The following is a 24,359-nucleotide window of genomic DNA, read 5'->3' as shown; positions in this document are numbered from 1 at the left end:
CTTTCCTGGTTAGTTTCCTTAGTGGTTCTGCCACTGTAGCGAAATTAGGAATGAACTTTGCACAAAAATTGACCAATCCCAGGAAACTCCTCACCTCTGTTGCATTCTGAGGTGCACGTGCCTCTGCAATAGCTTTCACCTTGGCCTCTGCAGGGTTTAGTCCTTCCCGTGTAAGTCTGTGTCCCATGAAGTCCATTTCTGACACACCGAACTGACACTTGTTTCCATTCACGGTAAGGCCTGCCTCCTGTAGTCTAGATAGTACACGCCTCAACCGTTTGTCATGCTCTTCCTTCGTTGGTGCATGGACTATGATGTCGTCAGAAATGTTGGCAATTCCAGGAATGCCTTGAATCACTCGATGGATTTCATACTGGTAGATCTCCGAAGCTGCATTAATTCCAAATGATAGTCTCTTGTAACGATACAATCCACAGTGAGTCACAAATGTTGTTACATCTCGGGAACCTGGATCCAGCTCTAATTGATGATAGCCCCATTTCAGATCAATTTTTGAGAATACCTTGCTGGTAGTTAGTTCTTGAAGTATTTCCTCCACTGTTGGTATAGGGTGTCGTTCTCTAATTATAGCTTCATTGGCCATTCTCATGTCAACACGTAGTCTTATGTCACCCTTTGGTTTGGGCACAATCACTACGGGACTGACCCATTGTGTCGAATGTTTCACCGATTCTATAATGTCTTGTTCGATCAATTCTTTAATTTTGGCTTCGAGTTTCCCACGAAGTCCAAACGGAGTTCGGCGCATTGGTTGTGCCTTGGGTTTGACCGTTTCATCTACCGCTAGCTTCAATTGTCGACCTTTCAGCTTTCCTACTCCTTGGAAGACTGCGGCGAATTCTTGCTTCATATCCTCGTATGACTGAATTGAATTGACACAAGCTCCAATATGAAGTATTGCCAGGTCTTGCGCTGTGCTTCTACTCAGCAATGGTTCTCCCCTCTCTTCTATGACCATAAACTCTGCTTCGGTGTACTTATCTCCAGCTTCAACAGTTGCAGTAAAACATCCAATGGTCTGCAATGGCTTGGTTGCTGTGTATGGATACAGTTTCTTGGAACACTTCTTTGAGGTACAGATGATCTTTTCCTTTTCAACTTCTCCCATAAATGTCGATCAATCACATTAGTCACTGCCTGAGTCTACAATGATCTGCACTGTCACTCCACCAATGATCACTGGGACCTTCTCATGATGTACTTCATTCAACGTAAATTGGTAACAACTCTGTTCCTCCTGGGTATCATCATCGTCACCGTCTATCTGGCGAATGGTATCTTTCTTTCCAGGATACTTTCCTTTCCCCCAGGCTTTGCCTTTGGAAGTTGTACTCTTCCTCTTCTGGTCTGCATTGGACTTGCTTTTGCACTTCTTTGCAAAGTGGTCCTTACCTCCACACTTTCTGAAAACTTTGCCTTTGGCCAGGCAATATGGGTCTTTTCCAAAGTGACCTTGGTTTCCACATCTATAACACTCCACGTCCTGTGTCGACGTATATCTTGGCTGGTTATGGCGATGTGAGAGCCTCTTAATTTGCTGGCTTGAGTTGTCTTTCAGGGTCATGGTATGAAATTGCCCTTCAACAGCCTCTAATGCAGCAGCAATGGTTAAAGCATTGGTGAGTTCCAACTCACTCCCTCTTTCCAGTAGACGTCTTCTGAGTTTATCTGATCTGCAGTGCTGTACGACTTGATCCAGTAATTGGTTGTCCAAATCAGCTGGCATGTAATTGCATCCAACAGCTAGCTGGCGTAGTCTCATCACGTACTGAGCAATTGTCTGGCCATCTTCTTGTCTCGGTCTCCGAAACAAATGGCGTTGAAATGTAGCATTCGGTGTCACTACATGCATCTACCGCTTTCCAGTACTCATCCAGTATTCAAAAGTGTCTTAAGTGTTTCCCAAACTGCAGGTCCAGCAGTCAAAAGAAGTAACGCCCTTCACTGCGCTTTTTGTTCAACTGTACCGGTATCTAAAAATAGGCAACGACTGTTGGCGTAGGATTCAAATTCTTCCAGCCATGCCTTCCACTTCACACTTACAGTGCTTGCATCACCCGTTGGGTCAAAATGAGCAATTCCACTATGTGTTAGAAAGTCACCGTCTGCCCCAGCCATGAGGAAATATTCCAGCCCCAAAAGTATTTAGTCAAAGAGAAAATTCTTATCACCTTGAAGTTCTCTGTAGTCCTCTGTAATCTTGTTTAGTCTTTGATTTTCTTCAAGCTTCTTTCATCTTCGTCGCCAATGTCACATTTGTGGCCCTAAATGTGAAATTAATAAAACATCAAACACAAGTTTTATCAGGTAAACTTCTCAGTGTCTTTATTCTCCCGTTTTCCTTTGTTCTCCTGCTTGTGCTCTTATCTCTCTCTCCTACCACGTGACTTCCGGTACATCTCATACATATTCATTATCATGACATTAGCAACAATAGATATTCACCAAGATAAAAGGTTACTTTTAAAAAGTTGCTTTTAATTATCTTTAAACATGAAAACAGAATCACACTTTAACTTATCACAATTGACTTAACTAACCTAACTTAACCCCCTTCTAATTCTAAGTGCTCGTGTATGTAATGTGTGTGTAATTCAGAAAAGTTCTTTGATTCACAGTCTAATCTCACTTGTCATTCCTTCAAGTTCACTGGTTTCAGGCAATTCTTATACTGTGCACAGAATTTAACATTTATAAAGTTCACCAGGCTTTGGTGCTTGAAGGGTAAATGGTTACCACTCAGGAAGGTACTTGCCGGATTTCAGAGAGAGAGATGTGTTGTTCCAGGACACCCACAACTGATTTACTTCCATCAGCCACTTCAGTGTCTTGCTGAAGAATCTTGCCCCCTCAGCATTCTCCAGATGATAACCTCTTTCTTTCAGGACACCACAGAGTTCCTTTTTGTTTCCTTATTCCAAGTGAAACATTAGACAGCCAGTACTCTGCTCTTGCAAGAACAGACTGAACTAAGCACTCAAAATCCGCCTTCCAATGGGGTTTTCCACAAGTTTGCCAGCTTGTCCTGTTCCAGTTCCAGTTGCTGCTGCTGACTTTAGAACAGATCTCTCTCTCTCTCTCACGCACACACACGCGCACGCGCACACAAAGAGCCTGTTTCTCTCTCTCTGCTTGCAAAACCACATGATCCTCCTAGAAGAGTAAGTTCCACTCCAGACAGAATGCGGCTTCGACAAACTCTTTCATCTGTTGCCTTTTTGTAAACAACAATCCATTAGTGAGGTCTATTGGGCACTCTCCAAAGCTTTTCCAAAGACTGTTGGCCCCAACATGTCTCGCATGAGCAGAGCTCCAGTATTTTAAATAAGATCTGTTTTAAAGTGTTTGTATGTGACCTACACTAAAACCCTGTCCCAATTTATCTCCCAAAAACATATCTATATTCTGTCACAATGTACAAACAATTTTCTTATACTTTTGACTTCCAATTCTTTGAAATAATTTTATTTTTGATATTGTTATTAAAGGGATGACATGTTAATACTGGATATTCAAAACTGTTATGTTGAACATATATCAAGGACTGTTCGTTTGTGATTAACATATACTCCTCTGGGGAGTAACAGTCCACTTGGCACATTTTCTTTTAGTTAATATAATTTTATTCCCTTCCTTTTCAAATATTTATTCAGTCCATTTTTTTCAATAAAATGACATTAAGCCAGTGGTAATATAATTAACATTCTCATCGCCTTCCAAATAAAAGATATTCTTTTAACTTTCTCCTTTGATACTTTTACAATTTTGTTGTTTTCCATGAAATATCACACATTCTGTTAAATCGATGGTGTCAAGTGAATGGAGTAGATGCAGAAACAAGAACTAAAAATGCTGGAAGATTTCAACCAGTAAAGCAGCAGCTATGGAAAGAACAACTGTTCAAGATTTTGGGATAGCGATCCTCAGAACTGGGGGTAAGAATGGAGAGTTTTCAGTTTTAAAAGTAGATTGGGGAAAGGAAGTTATATTAGGCAAGAATTAGAGGTTAAGGGTAAAAGGTTAAATGTTTATGGGGAACATTAAAGGGAATTTCTTCATGCAGAGATTGGTGGAGGTGTGGAATGAGCAGACAGCTGAAGTGGTGAATGCGGGCTCAATTTTGACATTTAAGAAAAGTTTCAACATGTACATGGATGGGAGGGCTATGGCCCAGGTTCAGGTCAACAGGACTAGGCAGAATAATAGTTCAGCACTGACTAGATGGACTGAAGAGCCTGTTTCTGTGCTGTGGTGTTCTATGGTTCTAAGGAGTATGATATAAGACAAAAGCCTATCTGAAGATGGGTTAAGGTGGTATAAGTGATAAGGAGCATGAGTACTGATTGTCAGCAAAGCCTTTTAAGGATGAGAAGGGAACATAAACCTGGTAATGGGAAACAATGAAAGAGCAGTTTATTGGTTAGAAAATTCAGTGTTTATTCCAGAGGGTTGCAAAGTGCTTGGACAAAAGATAAGGTGTTGTTGTAGTTTACATATGGCAGGTTAAGAGCCAGCGACACTTTAGAATAAAATGGGATTGTGAATTAAAAGGGCATACAACAGCAAGCTCAGGGTCACCCCTAGGTTTGGTTTCTAAAGTGTTCAGGAGACCACATCGTGAACACCAAATGCAGTCCAGACTTGAAGAAGGGTAAGTGCATCACTTTTTCACCTGGAATAATTAGTGTTAGTAAGGTTTGGGAAGGGAAGAGTAGAAATGAATGAACAGGTGTAGCGTGGGAAGAGTGTGGGGATTCTATTTATCTGTGGAAGGTATTGCAGCAAAACCCAATCTTGTACTTTCTAACACTTTTCAGCAATGAGTTACAGGATAGGTCATCATTTTTCATAATGTTACTCTTCCTTAGGTTAAGGACATTGAAGTTAATTATGTGAAACTTAAGATGGAATTTAAATAATAGATTATAAGGTGCAATGAATAAGGAGGTTGCTGCATAAGTGCAGTTTTTCTCTTTCTCCCTTTTCCTTGTGCAGATCAGCACAGATCTGAAAGAAAATCCCTGCTAACCTTAACCCTAACCCTAACTCTAACCTGTGGGGATTGGTAGGTGCTGGATTAGTGTATTTCCAAGTTGCTTGAGGCTTGCTCCTACAATTCCTAACTAATAGACCTGCATGAAGAATAAACAGTTTAAAAGACAAAAATACTATACTGTACTTACACTAAACAAACTTCACTGGCATGAATATATAAGCCTTATAGCATTTTACTTTATTTTCAGTCTCATTCTTTGAAAACATTTAACCTTTGCTGCATCTGCAGATTCCTCCCCCTCCACAGAGTCGCCCAAAATACGACCAATAACATCATAGATAATTAACCTCCCATTCCCCCAAGTTTGCAGATAAGTCTCTGACTCGGGCGACTCTTACTAAGCAGGAATAAGCAGACCCTTTAAGAGAGTCACCTCAACGGCGAGCGGCATCAACTAGTTCTTCATCCTGGGCGACACTATCACTGTTTCACACAAACTTATTCAAACAGCTGCTACGAGCAAACCACGACCAAGGCACTCCACTGGCTGAATATTTTCTCCCATCTTCAACAAAGTTCATGTGTCACTTCAGAGGACATTTACTTTTACAATTTTAAACTTGCGTATTTTTTGCTTATTATTTTATTCTTATTAATTTTTTAAAATGTATTTTCTTTTTTTTGCTAGTTACTTCAGGCTACTGGTTGCTTGAATTGCAGATACCAGTGGTTTCACTGTATTGGGGAATCTCTTTTTCTCTGCTCATGCTACTGGTTATTTCCAGCATTTATTGTTGTTGGTGTGGATTACCTGATGCTGGTGTTCAAATGCCCTCCCCATGTCTGTCATCCTCTCACCTCATCACTTTGCAAGACGATTGCGTTCATCCAGCTCAAGCTCCCCAAATTCCATTTGCCCAACCATCCTCAGTAGTGTCTTTAGCTGTCTAGGTCCAATGATACAATGTTTTTTCAGTCACCAGCAATTACGTCCTCTAGAAGGCACATCCAGATTTCCTTTTTCAATATTTTTATAATTGAAATTCGACATTGAAAAATGTAGAGTACATAAAGATACATATTAAAAGTCAAAAAATAATACACTACACTTAGATTATACCAATTCATCCAAGGTACCTCGCATTCTCAATGAAACAAATTATAGTAATATTTTATTATTTTATAATAAAAAGAAAATCTAAGCCCACCACCACAAACAAAGCTGTTTGGCAAAGAAAGGAAAAAAAATCCTTTTCTAGGTAGTAAATTACCTTATTAGTAAACACCTTGGCATTAAAAGTAATTCAGTATTTGAAAATTTAAATTCAAATCAGAAATTGAGCATCTAATCTTCTCTAAATTTAAGCATGACATAGCATCACGTAGCCATTGAGCATGAATAGGCAGAGCAACATCTTTCCATTTGAGCAACACTTTCCGCCTAGCCATAAATAAATAAAGGCTAATATATGCAAGTCAGATGCTGTTAAAATTATACCACTCTCTCCAACAAGGCAGTTAAAGGATTAGGCTTAAAATTAACTTTAAAAAGTACAGAAAAAGTTTGAAGTACTTCATTCCAGTATTTCCGAAAACTGGCATGTTCAAAACATAATGAATCAATGAAGCATCTCTATTGTTGCATCAATAACAACAAGGAGATACATCCACATAAAAGCAAGATGGTTAGGCTTTGGGCATATGAGCCCTATAGACTACTTTAAATTGGAGGAGGAAGTGGCGAGCACATAAAGATGAGGTATTAACAATTTTAAAACTTACATTCCAAATTTCTTCAGAGATTAAAAGCTGTAGGTCCTGTTCTCAGGCTTTTTAAAATAAAAATTATCTAAGGGAGCCTCTCTTATTTCCAACTACATCTCATAAATGTTAGATATTTAACCATTATATAAAGGTTGTAAATTAAAAATTATATCTGTTAAATTCTTATCAATGCTTTAGGAAATGTACGTAATTGAGATGACAAAAAATCTCTAATCTATAAATAATTTAAAAATGAGTCATTGGTAATCTATATTTAACTGACCGTTGTTCAAAAGAAGCAAGACTTCCCTCGACAAATAAATCTTTAATGCCCAATCTATACCATTCTTTAAAAGCTGCGTCAATCATGGAAGGTTTAAAGAAATATTTGGAAAAAATAGGACTAGAAAGAGAAAAACTCAGTAAACCAAAATATTTTCTAAATTGTATCCAGATCCTCAAAGTATGTTTAAACCACTTGGCTGTCACTTACTTTATTTAAAGATATGGCAAGTGAGGATCCAAGAAGAGAAATAATAGAAAATTTTGTAACAGAATTAGATTCCAAATAGACCCGAATTGGACAGTCTTCACTATTAATATCGAATGACCAAAATGTAAGATTTTATATATTGACTGCCCAATAATGGAACCTAAAGTTTGGTAAGGCTAAACCTACATTCTTTTTAAGTTTTTGTAGATGGACATTATTTAGGTGAGGGTGTTTGTTCTTTCATATATAAGATTGAATCAAGGGAATCAAAAAAAGGCGGGAATAAAAACAGGCAAAGCCTGAAAAAGGTCTATATATCCAGGTTCCACAGGTATCTGGAAATCCAGATGCTATCCATTACAGGACTATAACTTAGTTCAATGAACTGCAGAGTGATACTGCACAGAAAAAGGTCAAAGCACTTCATCCTTCCAATAACTTAATTTCACTGTCCACCTCTATCTCCTTGGCTCTGCAATATGTTTCAATTATTTACCCAATTCCCTTTAGAAAATTCTCAATGATTCTGCTTCCACTATCTTTGTGTTTCATGTCATAACTTTTTTTGGGTTAAAATGTTCTCATTGGCTCGCTTTTTCCCCCCCAATTACCATACTTCTCTGTCCTCAGTTTATTAACCACCCCTGGCATTAGGAAGTAGGATTAGAATGAAAATTACAATTTTTTACATTTAATTCATTCATAAAAAGTGTTTTTCTCATATTTCTGATGGGTTCCTGTTAATTTTAATGTGCTGCATCTGTAGGTTAAAATTACAGCATCTATGCATCAGGAATTGAGATATGTGGATCTATTGAATAATGTGGTCAGCCCCATCAGTGCATGCATTACATAGATTGGGGAATGGGATGATACACATTATTGCATTGTTTAACCCTTCCCCTATGTACCCCTCCTGCCTTGATTTTCCCTTCCTCCTGCTCCCCCTCCAACTTTTACCACCACCCTCTCAATTTGCTTCCTTCAGACCTTTGTATTACCTCATGTTTTCAAAAGACTGAGTGGCTTCCATCCAAGAACTTGCAGATTAAAAACTAAAGCCTTTAGAGGAAGCATCTTTTAAAGCAAAGATGCCCTAACATGGCAATTTCTCATGTGATATAAATTAAAAAAAAAACTTCCTATCTCCTCTAAACCTCTCACCCCTTATCCTAAACCCATGCCCTTCAGTTTTCAACACCTCTCCTATGGTAAAGCTTCCCAACTTCTACCCTATCTATGCCTTCACAATTGTGAACACCTGCCATGGATGCCCCCTCAGCCTCTGCCCCTCTGCTGAAAACACTCAGCTTGTCCAGTTTTATCTCAATATTTCTTGCTCAAGAAATCAAATTCCTTTTGCCAAATATCTCATGTAGCCGAGCTCCTGATTTCTTATTCCCATTCTTGTACACTTTGCACTTTCTCTGAGGCCTTGATATCTTTCCAAAAATATGATGGCCAAAATATGATGGCCAAATCCATCCGGGGACCAGCAAGTGATTTATAGAAGTTCATCCAAATATTTTGTCTTTTGTGCTTTTTTTTTGCATTGATCCAACTGCCCTTTGTTCTCTTGAGCTGCTGGATTCCCAGAAATCTTGAAAACCAACAAGACTTGTTATAACCAACCTGTCTTATGAAAGTGGTTTGGTTAGTTCTCTGTGCCCCAATCAACTCTCGGATTCACTACACAATTAAAACCAAAGTTAGAAAATTATAAACAATCAGTGTCAAATCTGAATTTATACTATAAATATTTTAATGTCAATCCACCAAACACAACTGCTTTCAGAAGTCAATATTCATGTATTTTTCTGTTTGCAAAATCATTAAATCCCCATCTTCCTTTAACAGTCATTTTCCCATAATCTGCAATCTTTGAAGGTTTGTTTCCATCTATCCATTTCTCTTGGAGGTCATTCTAACAGAAGGTCTTCAACCTAACAGGTTAACTCGTTTCTATTTCCTCAATGAACTGGCTACAAGCTATTGAACAGCCTGTTTATGTCCACTGTCTTTTTACTGATACAGGAAGACTGTGGAGATCATTATTGGCACCTGGAAGATAGATGTTGACCAAGAAGACATTAGAAAAGTCATGGAGAACTGGACCCTCAGCAGTAAAGAGATCTCAGGGAAAATTATCTATCAAGCCTTGCTTCTCAGCCCTCTGCATTCATCTGTTACAGGGACTGCCAGGGCAGAATGGGGCTACTTAATCCCATCAAATTATGTACAAGAAGTGATCATCAACATCCAAACGATCCAAATCTAGATAGTTCACCAATTAAAATTCCTGAGGATTAAGTAATATTGATCTGAGTTTGTTAGCATTTATACAAGTCTTGAAGTTTAAATATCTTCTGTCTTGCTGAGAGATGCCAGGTTTGGGTCTGACATAAGCTTTTGCTGCTGCCTTTGACATGATGCAAGAATCCTCAGGCAGTCCTCAATGGAACACCACTTCCTTCCAGTATGTTAGCTGGGATTCATCACTTCTCTGCTTTGTCACTTATCCCATTTTCTACCAATCCTGCCACAGCATTTTGAATTCAGGCTTGTCTTTCAGTTTTCCCTGCAGTTCAATTATATGGTATTCTATCAAATTTTACCTTTTAAAATCCATCAATATAACAACATCATTACCATATCAACCCCTCTTAGTTCCATTTGTCTATAATTACTTTGAACTAATCCTTATTTTTTCCAAGGTACAATTAACTACGATTGTGATCTTGCTGATAAAATTATCTCCTCCATTGCTGTTAAGATGGAAAGGAAGATTGGAAGATTGTGCCATCTACACCATAAGAACTAGACTGGTGAGGAAAGTTTTCTTTTGGGTACTGCCTAACTATTAATCTGATGGCTGACCCTTATTTAACAAAGACATAAAATAAGTGAGCGCAAGGACCAGAAAAACTTTATTGTACACAGAGATCAAACATTTATTTGGTGTACATGACAGAGTTTCCCTTAAATGCACAATTGGATTTGAAAATAAAAGTTGTAAATTTGCTTGATTAATCTAATGGGTCATTTACATACTTTGCAGCACACAATTCAAAAGTAAAAGCAAAACATTTGAACTGCCAAAATAAAATACAGTTGAGACCTGTTGTAAAAATAATTTTGTTTCCAAAAAAAAATATAAATCCTGGGGACTTTATACATAAAATGTCAAGAACTGAAATAATGTGGATATGTTGCAATTATACAATTGCAATATGCCATTGCAAGATACAATGAGCAGAAACAGTCATACCATTATTTAGATTTCTGTAAAAGATCATAGGTGCAAAGCTTGAAGCAGGCATGTATAACCTGCAGCAGAATTAACTGTGTTACACAGTAAACCCTAACCCCCTGATTAAAGCAGTAATATCATCAAAATATTGGAACTCTTGTCTTCAGAGTGCAGTGCCATTAACAAAAAGATTTTGCCTTGAGTATAAAGACAAAAAAAATTACAAATTTAATAAATTTATTTTGAAAATATTTTGAAAAATACCTGCAGATTTCTTCCCTTTCCCCACCTCACCTTCTCACCCACTCTAAAAGAAAGTGATAGAATATCTTACTAGAACTCCTTATGGGGAATGATAATATGTACAAATGGTACGGAATACAACTGTATTCCTGAGAGTTGGATTGTATTATCAAACATCTGATTTTGGCTTTTTCTTTTGAACAAGGATGGGATAATAGAACTGGAGGCACAGCAGAAGAGATTGGGATGGGGACACAAGTTGGAGGGGAAGAAAAAGTATCAAATGAAGTTTTAAACTTGAATAAAAGGTATTTTTCTCATTTGATAAATACAGTGGAACATTTGGAAATTGCTACATATACATGTGTAATTAGAAAAAGAGCAGACAAAAATAACAATGTGTGCAAGGTGCCAAAGACTTCAGGTTTCAAAAATTCAAAACATTTAAGCATTTAAAAATAAAACAAAAAAAACTACAAGCTGTACTCTATTTAAGTCTCAGGTAGACAGGACTATTGTCTTTAGCTATTTTAATACAGCACCAGCTTGTATCCAGTCCAGGGAACAGATTCACATGCTATAGTGCACACAGTTCCCTTTCCGAGTCTAACCCATGATACAACTGTGGGATTGTGCAAGTTGAAGCCCTTTAACATCAAAAAGGCAGCTGAAAGAACTGTGTTCAACACAAAGCAGATTGTCATTACAAACGCTAGCCACACGGTCAATCCAAGCTCCGTGAATGCCACACTGAATAATCACAAATGCCACACCTGAACGCATTTCTGATAGCAACACACACTGCCTGGTTGCTAGGCTCTCCCCCCCCCCTCCCCCCCCCATGGCTATCAAAGTGGAGGACTTAAGCAAATTAAGTCACGCTTGTTCGTGCATCATCAGTGAAGCACATGGCAGCTTCTTCAGCAGGGTGATGCTACCATACAACTTTTAGGCTTTTGCACGTTCTAAAGAGCTGGATTCTTAATGCAGCCAAGTGCAACAGTATACCACATAGGATGCACTTTATCTGCTGGACAGTGATGCATTCAGTCACAAGAGCTGCTGTGATTCAGTCAATATGCAAAGCCTTCTGGATACTGGAGACTATTACAGTGATCCATTTCCAGCAAGAAGGCCACATTATCATCAAAATGTGTCAGAGGAACAGTATCTTCCTTAATGTGACAGTCGATTTCAGTCTTCAGAAAGGGACGCTGGTTGTCTGGGAAAGCCATTGAGAAAAGTGCCTCAGGGTCACACACAAACTTATACACATATCGCTCCCCTGCAACCTGGAGTGAAGAAAAGCACATATATTATGTCAAACTAGAGATGAATTTAAAAGCTGTAGATAAAAGAATTACCAGAAGTAAAATGCTATCCGTGTCCCAATACAATAATACCAGCAAAGGAAAACGTTTAGAATAATTAGACTAAAAGTGTTATAATGCAAAAAGGATCAGATCTTCCACTGACCAACAAGATCCTTGATAAAGGATGAGATGAACAACCAATTTACTCTCAAGGCCCAATGCAGCGTCATTTCAATCAAAGCTAGCAAGCCATGCCCCAACCTTTCAAAAAAACTTTTAAGGAGATTAAATGTCTGTGAAGGCCTTGGGTGCAAAAACTACCGGTATGCAAAGTGGTTAAAAATTTCAAAACACTTAAAAGAACTAGAAATAACTAAATGTCTTTCAATGAACTTGGTTAAGTATAAAGAAATACTTGCATTTCTCTCTTAAAGTTGTTCCTTTCTATTAAACTAAATGCGATTGCTGCACTTGGCACAGGGGGCAGATTTTCCATCTTAAGTGCAAGGAAATATGTGGGATTTATAGTCCCATTTCATCACCTGCCTCCATGGGGAATCCAACAGAACAGTTGTTGTCCTGCAGCCACAAAGGGAAAAGCCAGCCTTTCAAACTTAATTGATGGCTTTTTAACAGAAAATATGCTCTACTGTTTTGAAAGACTGAACCCATATTTTGAACAAAAACAAAATTGCTTACTATGTTAAATTGGAGTGAGGTCAAGGTAAAGAATGGCAGAAATGAGCATCTGGTCATATTCATGTAACAGCAGGGCATTGCTCTCCAGAACTTATCCATGAACCCCAGTGCATAGGATGGAAAACAAACTCTCATCCTTATGTTAACTATGCTGTTTGGGTAATAAGTATGCAGATTTCACACAAATGCTGCCAGGTTTCGCAAAGACCTGCACAGAGACAGGCGGGGCCATCCCTCTGGAAGTGCGCACATGCACACACAGGCTGACACACACTTTACCTTTTGCATGATCCCTTTTTCATAATAATAGCGCAGTGACCGACTCAATTTGTCATAGTTCATCGCAGGGCGGTTCTTCTGGATGCCCCAGCGGCGGGCAACCTGTAGCGGAACAGAGAAATGTGTTGACATGTTTGTAGCTCAGGACACAGTGCAAATGAACTCTTAAAAGGATGTACAGATAAAATGACCACAGATTGTGTTTATATGCTATTGATTTTTATCCCATTAGTGTACATTTTAGTAAAGGCAGGAGTCAATGGAAACCACATAGGTCATTACCGTAACAGCAGCTCTGCATCAGCTGCTTACTAATGGGCTTGTTGATGTGACAAGCACAATTTTAAATGAGATATTGGAGAGCATTTAGTTCTTATCCATTCACCTATCTTTGAATGAGGGTGAAAGTGGCAGCCCATTTGCTCTCAAGGACATCCTTTCTAATATTTTAACCTAATTAATTTAAAGTACAAATATGAATTTGTGAAATAGACCAATGTTAATTCAAAAAAAATTCAGAATAATAAATATTGTTAAAACCCAAACGGCCCTTAGAGGTCCTAAAATTAGCGCACTGTCCATCAAATATTGTAACTTAATGCAGGCTTCAAATCCCTTGGAGATCTCCAAGTGATCAAATGAGCGAGGTACACCCACCAAGCATTTATCAGAAATGGACGCAGCAACCAAGGTTAGTTCTAATACTGCTTCCTTCATGTCAGCTCATGGCCTCTAAAATTAGCACAGAACATTAGCTCATCACCTTCTCCACTGACATACAAATCAGATAAGGAAGCTTTCAATTCAGGTGAAATCTGATTGGCCAGTGACTAAATCTTTCATACATTTTCAAAATCTCAAGGTGGCTCTTTAGTTGTGTGAAGCCACTGTTGTGGTATAAATATTTCATTCAGACATCCACAATGCTCACATCTGAGACACTACCAACAGTATAGATTCCACAGTTCTACAGCAGAATTATCTAATTCCTAAAGACTTAAAAAAAAATCATTTAGTTATTGAAGCCACAAACAAAGGCCATGTTCACACAATTCTTAGCATCTGATTCTTAGCAGTTCTGTAGAATAGGGACAGCTTACTTTTTAAAAGTTTTATTGGACAGAAGGTTACCACAAAGCTATTACGGTGCTAGTGACCCAGGTTTGAATATGCAGCTGTCTGTAAGGAGTGTGTACACATTCTCCTCATGACCTGCATGGGTTTCCTCTGGGTGCTCTAATTTCCCTCCACCCTCCAATAATGTATGAGATAGGAAGGCTAATTGGGTGAAATTGGGAAGCATGGGTTTCATAGGCCGGAAGAGCCTTTCTTCTATGCTGTAAAATTAAATTAACATAAAAATAGCCTCTTAAAACTCTTTCCTATTTTTGGTGATGCAGTGAAGCCTTACAATCTAATGTTGTCCTGTGATTGCGTAAAGACACATGATCTTCTTTATTACAGATTCCAACATTCTTGTGTCTCCATAATGTCTTGTACTCACAGTTAAAGGAAACTGCATCATCTAATTATTAAATAAAAGAAGTGTGGTCGGATGTACTGAACTATATAATTTACTTTGAAGGCAGTTACAACCATGTGTCACTCTCTATTAATGAAAGGGAGAATAAGTATCCCAAGATTGTATCCGGAGAGTTTGAATTCTACCTGTGAACTCCCTCCTCCATTCCAGCATTTGTGCTATGTTTACATTTCTTTTCAGCTGTTCTATTTGGTTTGCATGCGGTGAGACTAAAGGTTTGGAAAAGGCTGTTCTTCCTGTGACTGTCTCCGTGGTTACTGTTTCTGAAATCAGCACATCGCGACATGCCAGTGCCGACAAATAACTATTTATTAATTTTAATGGTAACTCTGAATGGGCATTCAGTTGCCCATTCAGAGCCAGCTCTTCAGCGCTTGACGTCCTGCTTTGCGGAAACTGCCAAAATGTTTGGCCTGGAAGTCAGCCTGAAGAAAACTGAGGTCCTCCATCAGCCACCTCCCCACCATGACTACCAGCCCCCCCACATCTCCATCGGGCACACAAAACTCAAAACGGTCAACCAGTTTATCTATCTCGGCTGCACCATTTCATCGGATGCAAGGATCGACAATGAGATAGACAACAGACTCGCCAAGGCAAATAGCGCCTTTGGAAGACTACACAAAAGAGTCTGGAAAAACAACCAACTGAAAAACCTCACAAAGATAAGCGTATACAGAGCCGTTGTCATACCCACACTCCTGTTCGGCTCCGAATCATGGGTCCTCTACCGGCACCACCTACGGCTCCTAGAACGCTTCCACCAGCGTTGTCTCCGCTCCATCCTCAACATCCATTGGAGCGCTCACACCCCTAACGTCGAGGTACTCGAGATGGCAGAGGTCGACAGCATCGAGTCCACGCTGCTGAAGATCCAGCTGCGCTGGATGGGTCACGTCTCCAGAATGGAGGACCATCGCCTTCCCAAGATCGTATTATATGGCGAGCTCTCCACTGGCCACCGTGACAGAGGTGCACCAAAGAAAAGGTACAAGGACTGCCTAAAGAAATCTCTTGGTGCCTGCCACATTGACCACCGCCAGTGGGCTGATAACGCCTCAAACCGTGCATCTTGGCGCCTCACAGTTTGGCGGGCAGAAACCTCCTTTGAAGAAGACCGCAGAGCCTACCTCACTGACAAAAGGCAAAGGAGGAAAAACCCAACACCCATCCCCAACCAACCAATTTTCCCCTGCAACCGCTGCAATCGTGTCTGCCTGTCCCGCATCGGACTTGTCAGCCACAAACGAGTCTGCAGCTGACGTGGACTTTTTACCCCCTCCATAAATCTTCGTCCGCGAAGCCAAGCCAAGAAAGAATTTTAATGGTAGCTTTACATTTAAATATTTATAAGGCTCAGGAAAGAAAAGTCCAGATATTGTTGTCCAGATCTGAATATAAAAGTGGTTCACGTAAAGAACGAGAATTAATTAATAAGACATGACTGGCGTGTTAAGTATAACAATTGATTGCATCATTCTCTGTTGAACAGGTCTGTACTGTTGCTTGACAAGTTCAGTCAGATCTGGATGTGTTATCAACTGCACCATTTTACATGGTGCCCCTTTTCTGTGTGGTTACAATTGTTTGTACAAGTCAAAAAAGTGTCCAGTGGTTTCAGCAAAACCTTTCCTACTTTATTCCAATACCTTAGCAAACATTGAGCAAAATGTGCGCATGCCATAAAATACAATTAGGAGGACTTATTTTCTGGATGGGACAAGATCATTCTGGTTATCTCACTTTTGAAATGATCTGTGGATTCCACAACCAGTCAGAACTGAGCTGTTGCACAAAACAAGTCAGCAGATTCAGATGGCTGATGCCATCACATAGGTCACCTACGCAAATGTAAAAATACAGACAGCAGCTCCAGGCAGAAACGTTTGTAAGAAGTCACTGGAGAGATGTGACTGCTCCTTGTTTCTGCTTCATTCATAATTTCTGCAGTGCCCCAAGTTTTTAATAAAGCCAAGTCTTTAATGACAGATCCTCATTCATAAATTGTTTCCACTCCCCAGTAGGACAGATGAATAGTTTTATTAAAAGCCCGGGGCAACAGAAATACTAATACTGTATGTAAAAACAAGAAAACAGGCCCATCTCCTTGGAAACAGGACTGTAGTGCATATTTTGTCTGATTTCCAGGAAGTTGTTCTAGAACACCACAGAATCTGATTCCCAGGTAGATACAGAACACGATTTCTGTGTAAACCAGTAATCAACACAGGCCATTTCCTGGGTTTTTTTTTTACTGTGAATTATAATGGACTGATTCAAGGTTATGTAAAGGAAGTACACTGTTAAAAATAGCCTACATTCCTCGAATAGTTACTTTGTCTTACTGGATTCAGCAACATGATATACAATAGTTAAAAACTAGCAGAGGATAAGAGTTCCATACAGATTATTTTATCCAAATAATTCTGCTGAAACATGAAAATCAGATGAATTATTCAAAAAATCAAGTTGCTTGCTTCTTGCATTCATATCTGATGTCATATTTATGTCATATATCTGGCTCATCAAGTCTTTGTCAGTTCTCACAGCAACATCCATCACATTCCCCCATTCATATCCACCCTAACCTAATCAGATATACTCCCAATGCCCCGATTTTCTCACCTGCCACCTACACTAGGGGCATAGTGGCCAGTGAAGCTTCCAAGCCACAAGACTTCGGATTGTGGGAGAAAACAGGAGCATCCACGGGCAAACTGATGTGATCATAAGGAGGAACATGCAAAGTCCACACAAAAGCTCCCAAATCAGGAATGAACGTGGGTGTTTGAAGTGGTGAAACAATTAAATTTACTGCAGCTTCACTGCAGCAATCCTCAAGCACAAAAATAAATCTTAGCAATGCAAAATATTTTGCGGCATGGTCTGCTTGCACAGAGTTAAACTTTAAGCAAGGAAAAGTCTGAGGAGAGAACTTGTATTTACATGGTGCCCCTTTTCTGTGTGATTACACCTCGAAGAGCTTCACAGAAACATCAGCAAAAGCCAACAAATCAAAGTCACCATCATTTTGGTCAAAGGAATAAATTTTAATGAATCTCTGTAAGGAGAAAGGTTAGCGTTGCAAAGACTCGAGGATTGAATTCCAGTTCATAGGCCCTAAGCAACTGAAGGTAAGGCTGCCATCAGTGGAGCTATGAAAATCCAGGACATAGAAATAGTGGAGATGCAACATACAGGGCTCACCAACACTGACAGATTAAATTTGGAGTACACACCTCCTCAGGCTCAATCAATTTGAATTCCATGCCTCTCCCTGTCCACGCGATGAAGTGGGAATTGGACGGATCATCCAACAGAGTTACTAGGAACTGCCACAGCTGTAAAGAACCGCGACGTTGGTAGGGCAGACTTTCTCTGTATACTGTGGATTCTTGTTTGACTTTATCTATTAAACAATCAAAACCAAAAATGAAAAGCTGGTTGTCGTTTTCTTGAATCGGTTCCCATCTTAACAAAATAGCTAGTCACACAGAAGCTAACCACTTTCTAAAAAAATAAAATCTTATGGCTAAATCTGCTTAGAGAGATTAGAACTTTGTATATTGGCAAAGGATGTGTGTAGAGAATTTACTTTTTCCACATGTGCAGCTCCTTCAAGAGCAAACAAAAATTCCATTGAGAAGAACCAATCACTTGAAAAAACATTAGAGAGGCCCTGATATTGAACATGACTGGCTCACTAGACAAGCAACTATGAATTACACAATTTTATCCCTTTCAACAAAAATATACACCAACAGGGCACTGATCTTGTGGCACAATGATGGGAGAGAGTACAAGGATTCTGATTCTTCTATAGTATATTTTTGGTTTGACTTGAAACAATTATAATGTTTACATAATTGCTGCATTAGTATTATGTGCCTGAAAGTGAGTCATCAACAGAAATGACTTGTCTCAATCTGACGGTGATTATTTCATTGGGAACACTTCAGGTCTTGGTAATGAACACATTAACGTTAGAAGTACATCATAGATAGTGATTAGCAGAGGGCCTCTAAATAGAATAGATTGCATCTTAAAAGATTCCACTCATATTTCCATTCCAGTAAAGATATGGGTCTTGCTGGAGTTTGCAGTCCCTGTGGATAACCTGCCATTGAGTAATACCACAAATGGTCATTTTGCATGCATCTATGTTGTGTTCAACTGCCCCCCACCCCCCCCCCCCCCCCCCCACAACCTAGGAAATCTGGTTCTTGACAATCAGGAGGACTATCCAGCATACATATTGTATGATACTAAGAAACAGGTCCTTGACTCATGTCCCTCTGCACCATCAATTGTAAAAATCCTACAAATCTCCCAGTCAAGATCAAGCAACTTGACCAAAGTCAAAACTGATACCTTGTTTCAGTTCCATAATGAAGGACTGAAAAATGTCTTTGCAATCAATGTTAAGCAGATTTTTAAAAAGTTAAATATTTTAAAACTTACTGTCAATCCTATCTGGTACCACACATGTGTCATCATAATAAATTCGGGGATCCTTCTCATAAGGGAAACCTAGGAGAAGGATAAAGATGCACATTTTTAATTGTTTAATTAGTTGGCAATAGATGAGTAGCTTGCGTATTAGAATTAAAGTTAAAAAAATTTCCTTTTATAAAGCAAATACTGACATGGCAGGAATCTTATTGTTCCAAATATTCTCGAGATAGAGTGAATGGGAATAAAACTTCATAAGAAGTCTTCACCAGAACACGACGATATGACAAATCAAATTCTGATTAAAGTAAAATGCAGATAAATGCAAAGAAGTGGATTTTTTTTTGTTACATAATGTAAATAGGATTTTTAAAGATTTCAGAGTGAAAAGAATAAAATTTCTACGTACAGAAAAAAACAGCTTCTGGCAATAATGAAAATCCATTAAAGGTACACTATGAATTTAAGGCAAGTCAGATTATTTTGATGAATACAAAAGGAAATAGTGGGACTATTATTTGAGATTGTGCAATGGAATAAAATGTCCCCCTCATTGGTGCTTTAAATTTTTCTGATTATATTTTACAATTCATCCTTGGATAAACCTTTATGTTGCTAAGCATTCTAAATCGGATAGCCTCAAGATAAATCTCAGTAACATTGTCATATTATTGCAGAGCATTTGCATTGACCTACACTTTGTAACCAGAAGGATAACTTAAGACCCTTATAGCAATCTTATAGGTCCCAGATTGAAGAGCTTATTGATTTATGATTTTACCTCCCAAGATCATGGAAAATAGAGGGGTTAAAAAGCCATGGAAGTTCTAGTAAACAATTTTCCTCGAGTTAAAATTTTATAGAATGTATGTTCTGGCCTTAGAATTGAAGGAGTTTGTAATATTTAAAAGATATTTAGACAAAAACATGGATAAGAAAGGTTTATAGGAATGTAGGCCAAATGCAGGCACATGGAACTAACTTGGTTGGGATGGAAAGGTTATGCCATGGGGCCTATTTCTGTGCTATAAAACTCTTGATTCTTTTCCTTATGATATAGAGGTGTCTGTTCAGCTGACTGAATCTATGCAGTCTCCAAGATTTACAAGCCCTTGTTTCCCTTTAATCTGTCCTTTACACCTGCCCATTAACTCTTCCCTGATCCTCTTACTAGAGTAACATACAGTAATCAATCTGCACATCTTTAGGATGTGGGCAATCCAGGGGAAAGTCCTGTAGTCACAGGGAGAACATGTAGCACCATAAGTCTGGGTTGAACAAAGTCCAGGTGCTACTGTGCCATTGGGAGTGTGTGATTCTCTGGGAAAGCTGGTAGTTTGCTCGTGCTTAACTGGCACAGTGGTGCAGCAGCTTGTGCCTTTGCCAGTGATCTGTCTTCATTCGTGACCTCCAATGCTATCTGTGTGGAATTTGTATGCCCTCCTTGATACTGCACGTGTTTCCTCAGATTCCTTTGTACATCTCAAAAGTGTACCAGTTGATGCATTATTTTGCCACTACAAATTGCCCCCCACCCTACCAAAATCTGTGTAGGAGAATCAGGGTGTGGTTAATGGGCATGTGAATAGGTTACAGGAAAATAAGAGGGGGAGTGGCAATGCATTAATTGCCAGCATAGACTCAATGGGTCAAATGACTTTCTTCTATGTCATGCATCTGTGCTACTTTATATTAAAAAAAAACCACACTGAGTCAGATGGCCTGAATTTTTGAACAATCTTGCATTTTTCCAAATATGTAACCAAGCAATACTTCATCAAAAGGCCGAGGTAAATTTGCAACAGATGCAGTAGCCACAGCAGATAACTCTGCTTGTCAGAGAACGTACAAGAAACAGGAACAAGAAGCGCACCAGCAGCTGCCCGACACCTCGGTAAATCATAATGTTAAAAGATCTGTTAAACCCTCAGCGTTCCAAAGTAATTTTATTTTTACACCTGCACTTTTCAATCTGATAAGTAGATATGTGAACAAATCAAACGGAAGAAACAATTTTCATTACCAGTAAACACAGTTTTCAAGAAGCATTTATGCAACCCTCCAGAAAAATGCAGACCTACATTTTAATTTCTTTTGTAAAGGATCAGGTCGAATAGTTTACAGCTAGGAACCTGCTGAGAGTTCATCCTTCTTTTCTGTTGTAACTTCAGTCCCCAAATCCCCATGAACAGGTTTCCTGTCGGCTGCTTGGTAAAGTGATAGGAAGTGGAAATAAGAGTTGTTCTGAGGAGTACATCAGACTGTGCATGAGTTTGCCATTTTTAATTTGGAGCTGGGCTGCATATTTTTTTTAAAAGACCGATTGCCCAAATGTTTTGGTATCCATCTCAACTAAGGTGGTTCCACAAGTACAAGCAACCAGCTAGCACTCTGCAGTGTACATGAACAAAACACTTTGGTGTTCTTCCTACTGATGAAAACAGTATAATCTGTTTTATGTGCAGGATTCATGCTCTATTTCAACCAATAGTCTTAATTACCTTTGCAGAGTCAAAACATTGACTTCTAAATACTGTCCTCTATTTTAACCCTTAAAATCAGATTACTTCAGTCAAATTCACTACTGGATTACTCTGGTGGTTATAACATTGCATCCGCTGTGGATCCACATCTCTCGGTGCACATTATTACACTAGACAAACGTGAAAGAGCAAGTAACAGCAGATTTTGGGTGAAAAGGAAACATGCCAAAAACCACCAACAAATCAGGCAGTGACTGGAGAGGGAAACAATTTTTCAGTTTGATTAGAACCTGATAGGATGTCAACCCACATTGTTACCTTTGCTTCATTTATCCTGCCTGACCCACTGAGAATTTCCAGTTTGTTTTTATTATAGTAAACAGCATTGGTGGAGAGGTCAATGGAACTTACCCTCTTGGTTGTTAGGAGCAGTGTAATAACTTCCTCCCGTCAGATATGAAGTTTGGCAATTAGGCACTTCTAAATAGAAGATTAATGAAAACAAAAGGACTTTTAATGGAGACCACGACATCAACAGCTTATTTAAAAACAAGGATTGTAAACCCACTGAAAACCTGAGAAGCATTCTGGGTAGGCCAAAGCAAAGTAAGCATCATGACATGATCATTCAACACACTAGGATTCAACAGGAAAACACAATCTAATTGTTCTTTAAGGGTAAGGGAGAAAACAGGTATAGGGCCAGAAACCAAGACACTCAGAGCAGAGACTTGTTGCCTGGAAGCAGTTGGAAGAATGAAGTACAGAGCTCAGTGAGGGGGTATCCTACTCAGGAGTTGCTGTTTTTGCCCCTGCCTAATGGTAAAGCCCGTAAAGCACAAAAATCATTTAAAGTACAAGTCTCTTTTGTAAGATAGGTCAGGCTGTTGGCATGGAGAAATCTTTGCCACTTCTAAGCTGTTAAGATCCACATGGCCTATTAGAAAAGTCTACATTGAAAACCAGACTCAGTACTGCACTGAATCTATCGCCAAAGCAGCGTCAACACAAGCTTGCATATGAAACTCGATCAGCCGTGCCACTTCAGACCAAACTGCAGACACTGCCATTAGGCTAACAGAACTTTGCTTCTTGCTTGTTGACCAATTAAGGAACATCTCTCTGAAAGTTTGACAAATGAACTAATGATAACTAACTGGTGAATAGAGACACAAAGTACAGGAAAACATGACCTACATTTTAAAAATCCATTCTGTTAAAGCCTTAGTCACTGTTAAATGTTGTCCTTTAGATTTAAATCTTAACCATCTGCTTGGCTTTACAGCAATCCCCACTCTCTGCCTCCTGTTAGGTTATAGTATTAATAGGCCTAAGCTGATTAGAAGATTTTACAGTTACGTCATGGAGCATCAGATAAATAACACCCTTAAAGAAAGAGTTTGGCAAACAATCTACAAAAAGTATTATCCTTTAAATATTCAAGCCCAGCTCGGGTGTTTTTTTCTCTTTAAAAATAAGGATTGACCAAGCACTGGGAAAAATATTTCTTTTCTAAATCAATATAAATAAATTATTCTAAATACTAGATGTAATGGCTTCCTTTCCAGTCACTGCAAGGCAAAAGTAAATGAAAGGTTGCTTTGTAGAATGTGCTAAGTCTGTCAGGCTACCTCCATAAATTTAACGTGTGAAATGTCAACCAATGCCCATCACCGTGGTAACAAATCTCTCAGCTTGCTGATGTCAAAAGATAACAAAGGCGATCCAAAATACCCAAGGGCAGGAAGAGGGTCCAGGTTTATTCCTTTAAACTATCAGCATGCAATCAATAGCCAACCATGGGAGATTGGATTGCACAGATCCATGTGCTTCAATACTTGCCTAAGCAGAAAACCAACCTGAGTCATAGCAGTAGTCTCTTGGCTCCTGCTTAATCCCAAGGGGGGATTGGAAATTCTGCCTGCTGGGTCCACCGACATGATCGTAATGCGAGTCGTGGTACTCTTGCTTAAAAGTCCGAGGAGATGGTGAAGGCATGGGCTCTGACATTTGTCGCTGGTATACTTGCCGACTGTTGTTGGGCACCCCTGATTGACTTGGATATGGGTGGCCTGGCTCAGACATCTGCCGCTGGAACCTTTGAGATGACGAGAAAAAAGATTCAATATATTTGGTCACCTCTCGCAACGCAAATATTATCACCAGACACAAAAGATTGCATAGGAGAATGATTGAAAATAAAAGCACAGCCCTTCTGTGGGCACCATGTCATACACATTTATTTAAATTGCCTCCAAAGGTTTTAATTGGGGGGGGGGGGGGGGTGAAATGATGTACAGGTTGTGTGAACGCCACACCAGAATCAGCAAAAAAATTGTTTACAACAAATTAGCATGCAAGTTTTTTAAAAAACTATTTGGAAGTCAAGTGATAGAAAAAGACCTCCATTTATAAATGATTATACAGTGACATCCTTAATTTAAGACATGCTAGACTGGTCAAACGTGGAACTACGAGATAAAAATGTATTTTTTGGAAAGCAGCATATATTTATTAAATGACTGTTGCATTAAACCAGAGAATACAGAATTCCCTGAACAGAATATGCAGGTTAAATTATCACAGAAGAGGATTTTCAAACTAAAGGAATGTTGCTTTGACTCTATGGAAGGCTGGTCAGCACATCTCCAAAATAGAATTCTTGAGAATCATTTAGCACCTTGAAAGGCGATCCCACACAAATCAGCTCTTTGCAAATCACTCAGGTCCCCGGCACCACTTTCCATGTAAACTGATCCTTCACAGCTGACTGCCGTCGGATTAGTCCCATTTCCACTTTGTATCAACCTGCCTGCCAAATTG

At 39.1% G+C, this 24,359-nt stretch overlaps 2 protein-coding genes across 7 annotated transcripts in view; one reads left to right on the top strand and one right to left on the bottom strand.

Annotated features, from left to right (window-relative positions):
- The window catches only part of LOC138761777 (nmrA-like family domain-containing protein 1), a 238,039-nt gene extending 228,455 nt beyond the window's left edge, over window positions 1-9,584 (top strand). For 4 of the 5 annotated variants that reach the window (XM_069934491.1, XM_069934493.1, XM_069934490.1 and 1 more), the window contains exon 6: window positions 9,309-9,584. In XM_069934491.1, coding sequence (XP_069790592.1) covers window positions 9,309-9,552 — 244 coding nt within the window. In that variant the 3' untranslated portion in view covers window positions 9,553-9,584. The remainder of the gene's footprint in view (window positions 1-9,308) is intronic. The other variant, XM_069934496.1, reaches the window with a different exon arrangement.
- Window positions 9,585-10,182: 598 nt separating this feature from the next.
- LOC138761775 (ETS translocation variant 5-like) overlaps window positions 10,183-24,359 on the bottom strand; it is a 30,991-nt gene continuing 16,814 nt past the window's right edge. For both annotated transcript variants that reach the window (XM_069934489.1, XM_069934488.1), the window contains exons 8-13: window positions 23,396-23,634; window positions 21,948-22,016; window positions 19,063-19,131; window positions 17,841-18,010; window positions 13,059-13,160; window positions 10,183-12,059 (exon numbers count right to left, since the gene is read on the bottom strand). In XM_069934489.1, coding sequence (XP_069790590.1) covers window positions 11,841-12,059; window positions 13,059-13,160; window positions 17,841-18,010; window positions 19,063-19,131; window positions 21,948-22,016; window positions 23,396-23,634 — 868 coding nt within the window. In that variant the 3' untranslated portion in view covers window positions 10,183-11,840. The remainder of the gene's footprint in view (window positions 12,060-13,058; window positions 13,161-17,840; window positions 18,011-19,062; window positions 19,132-21,947; window positions 22,017-23,395; window positions 23,635-24,359) is intronic.

The sequence above is a fragment of the Narcine bancroftii genome, chromosome 4, assembly GCF_036971445.1.
Source record: "Narcine bancroftii isolate sNarBan1 chromosome 4, sNarBan1.hap1, whole genome shotgun sequence".
NCBI classification, from domain to species: Eukaryota; Metazoa; Chordata; class Chondrichthyes; order Torpediniformes; family Narcinidae; genus Narcine; species Narcine bancroftii.
This window is presented reverse-complemented; position numbering and strand designations above follow the sequence as displayed.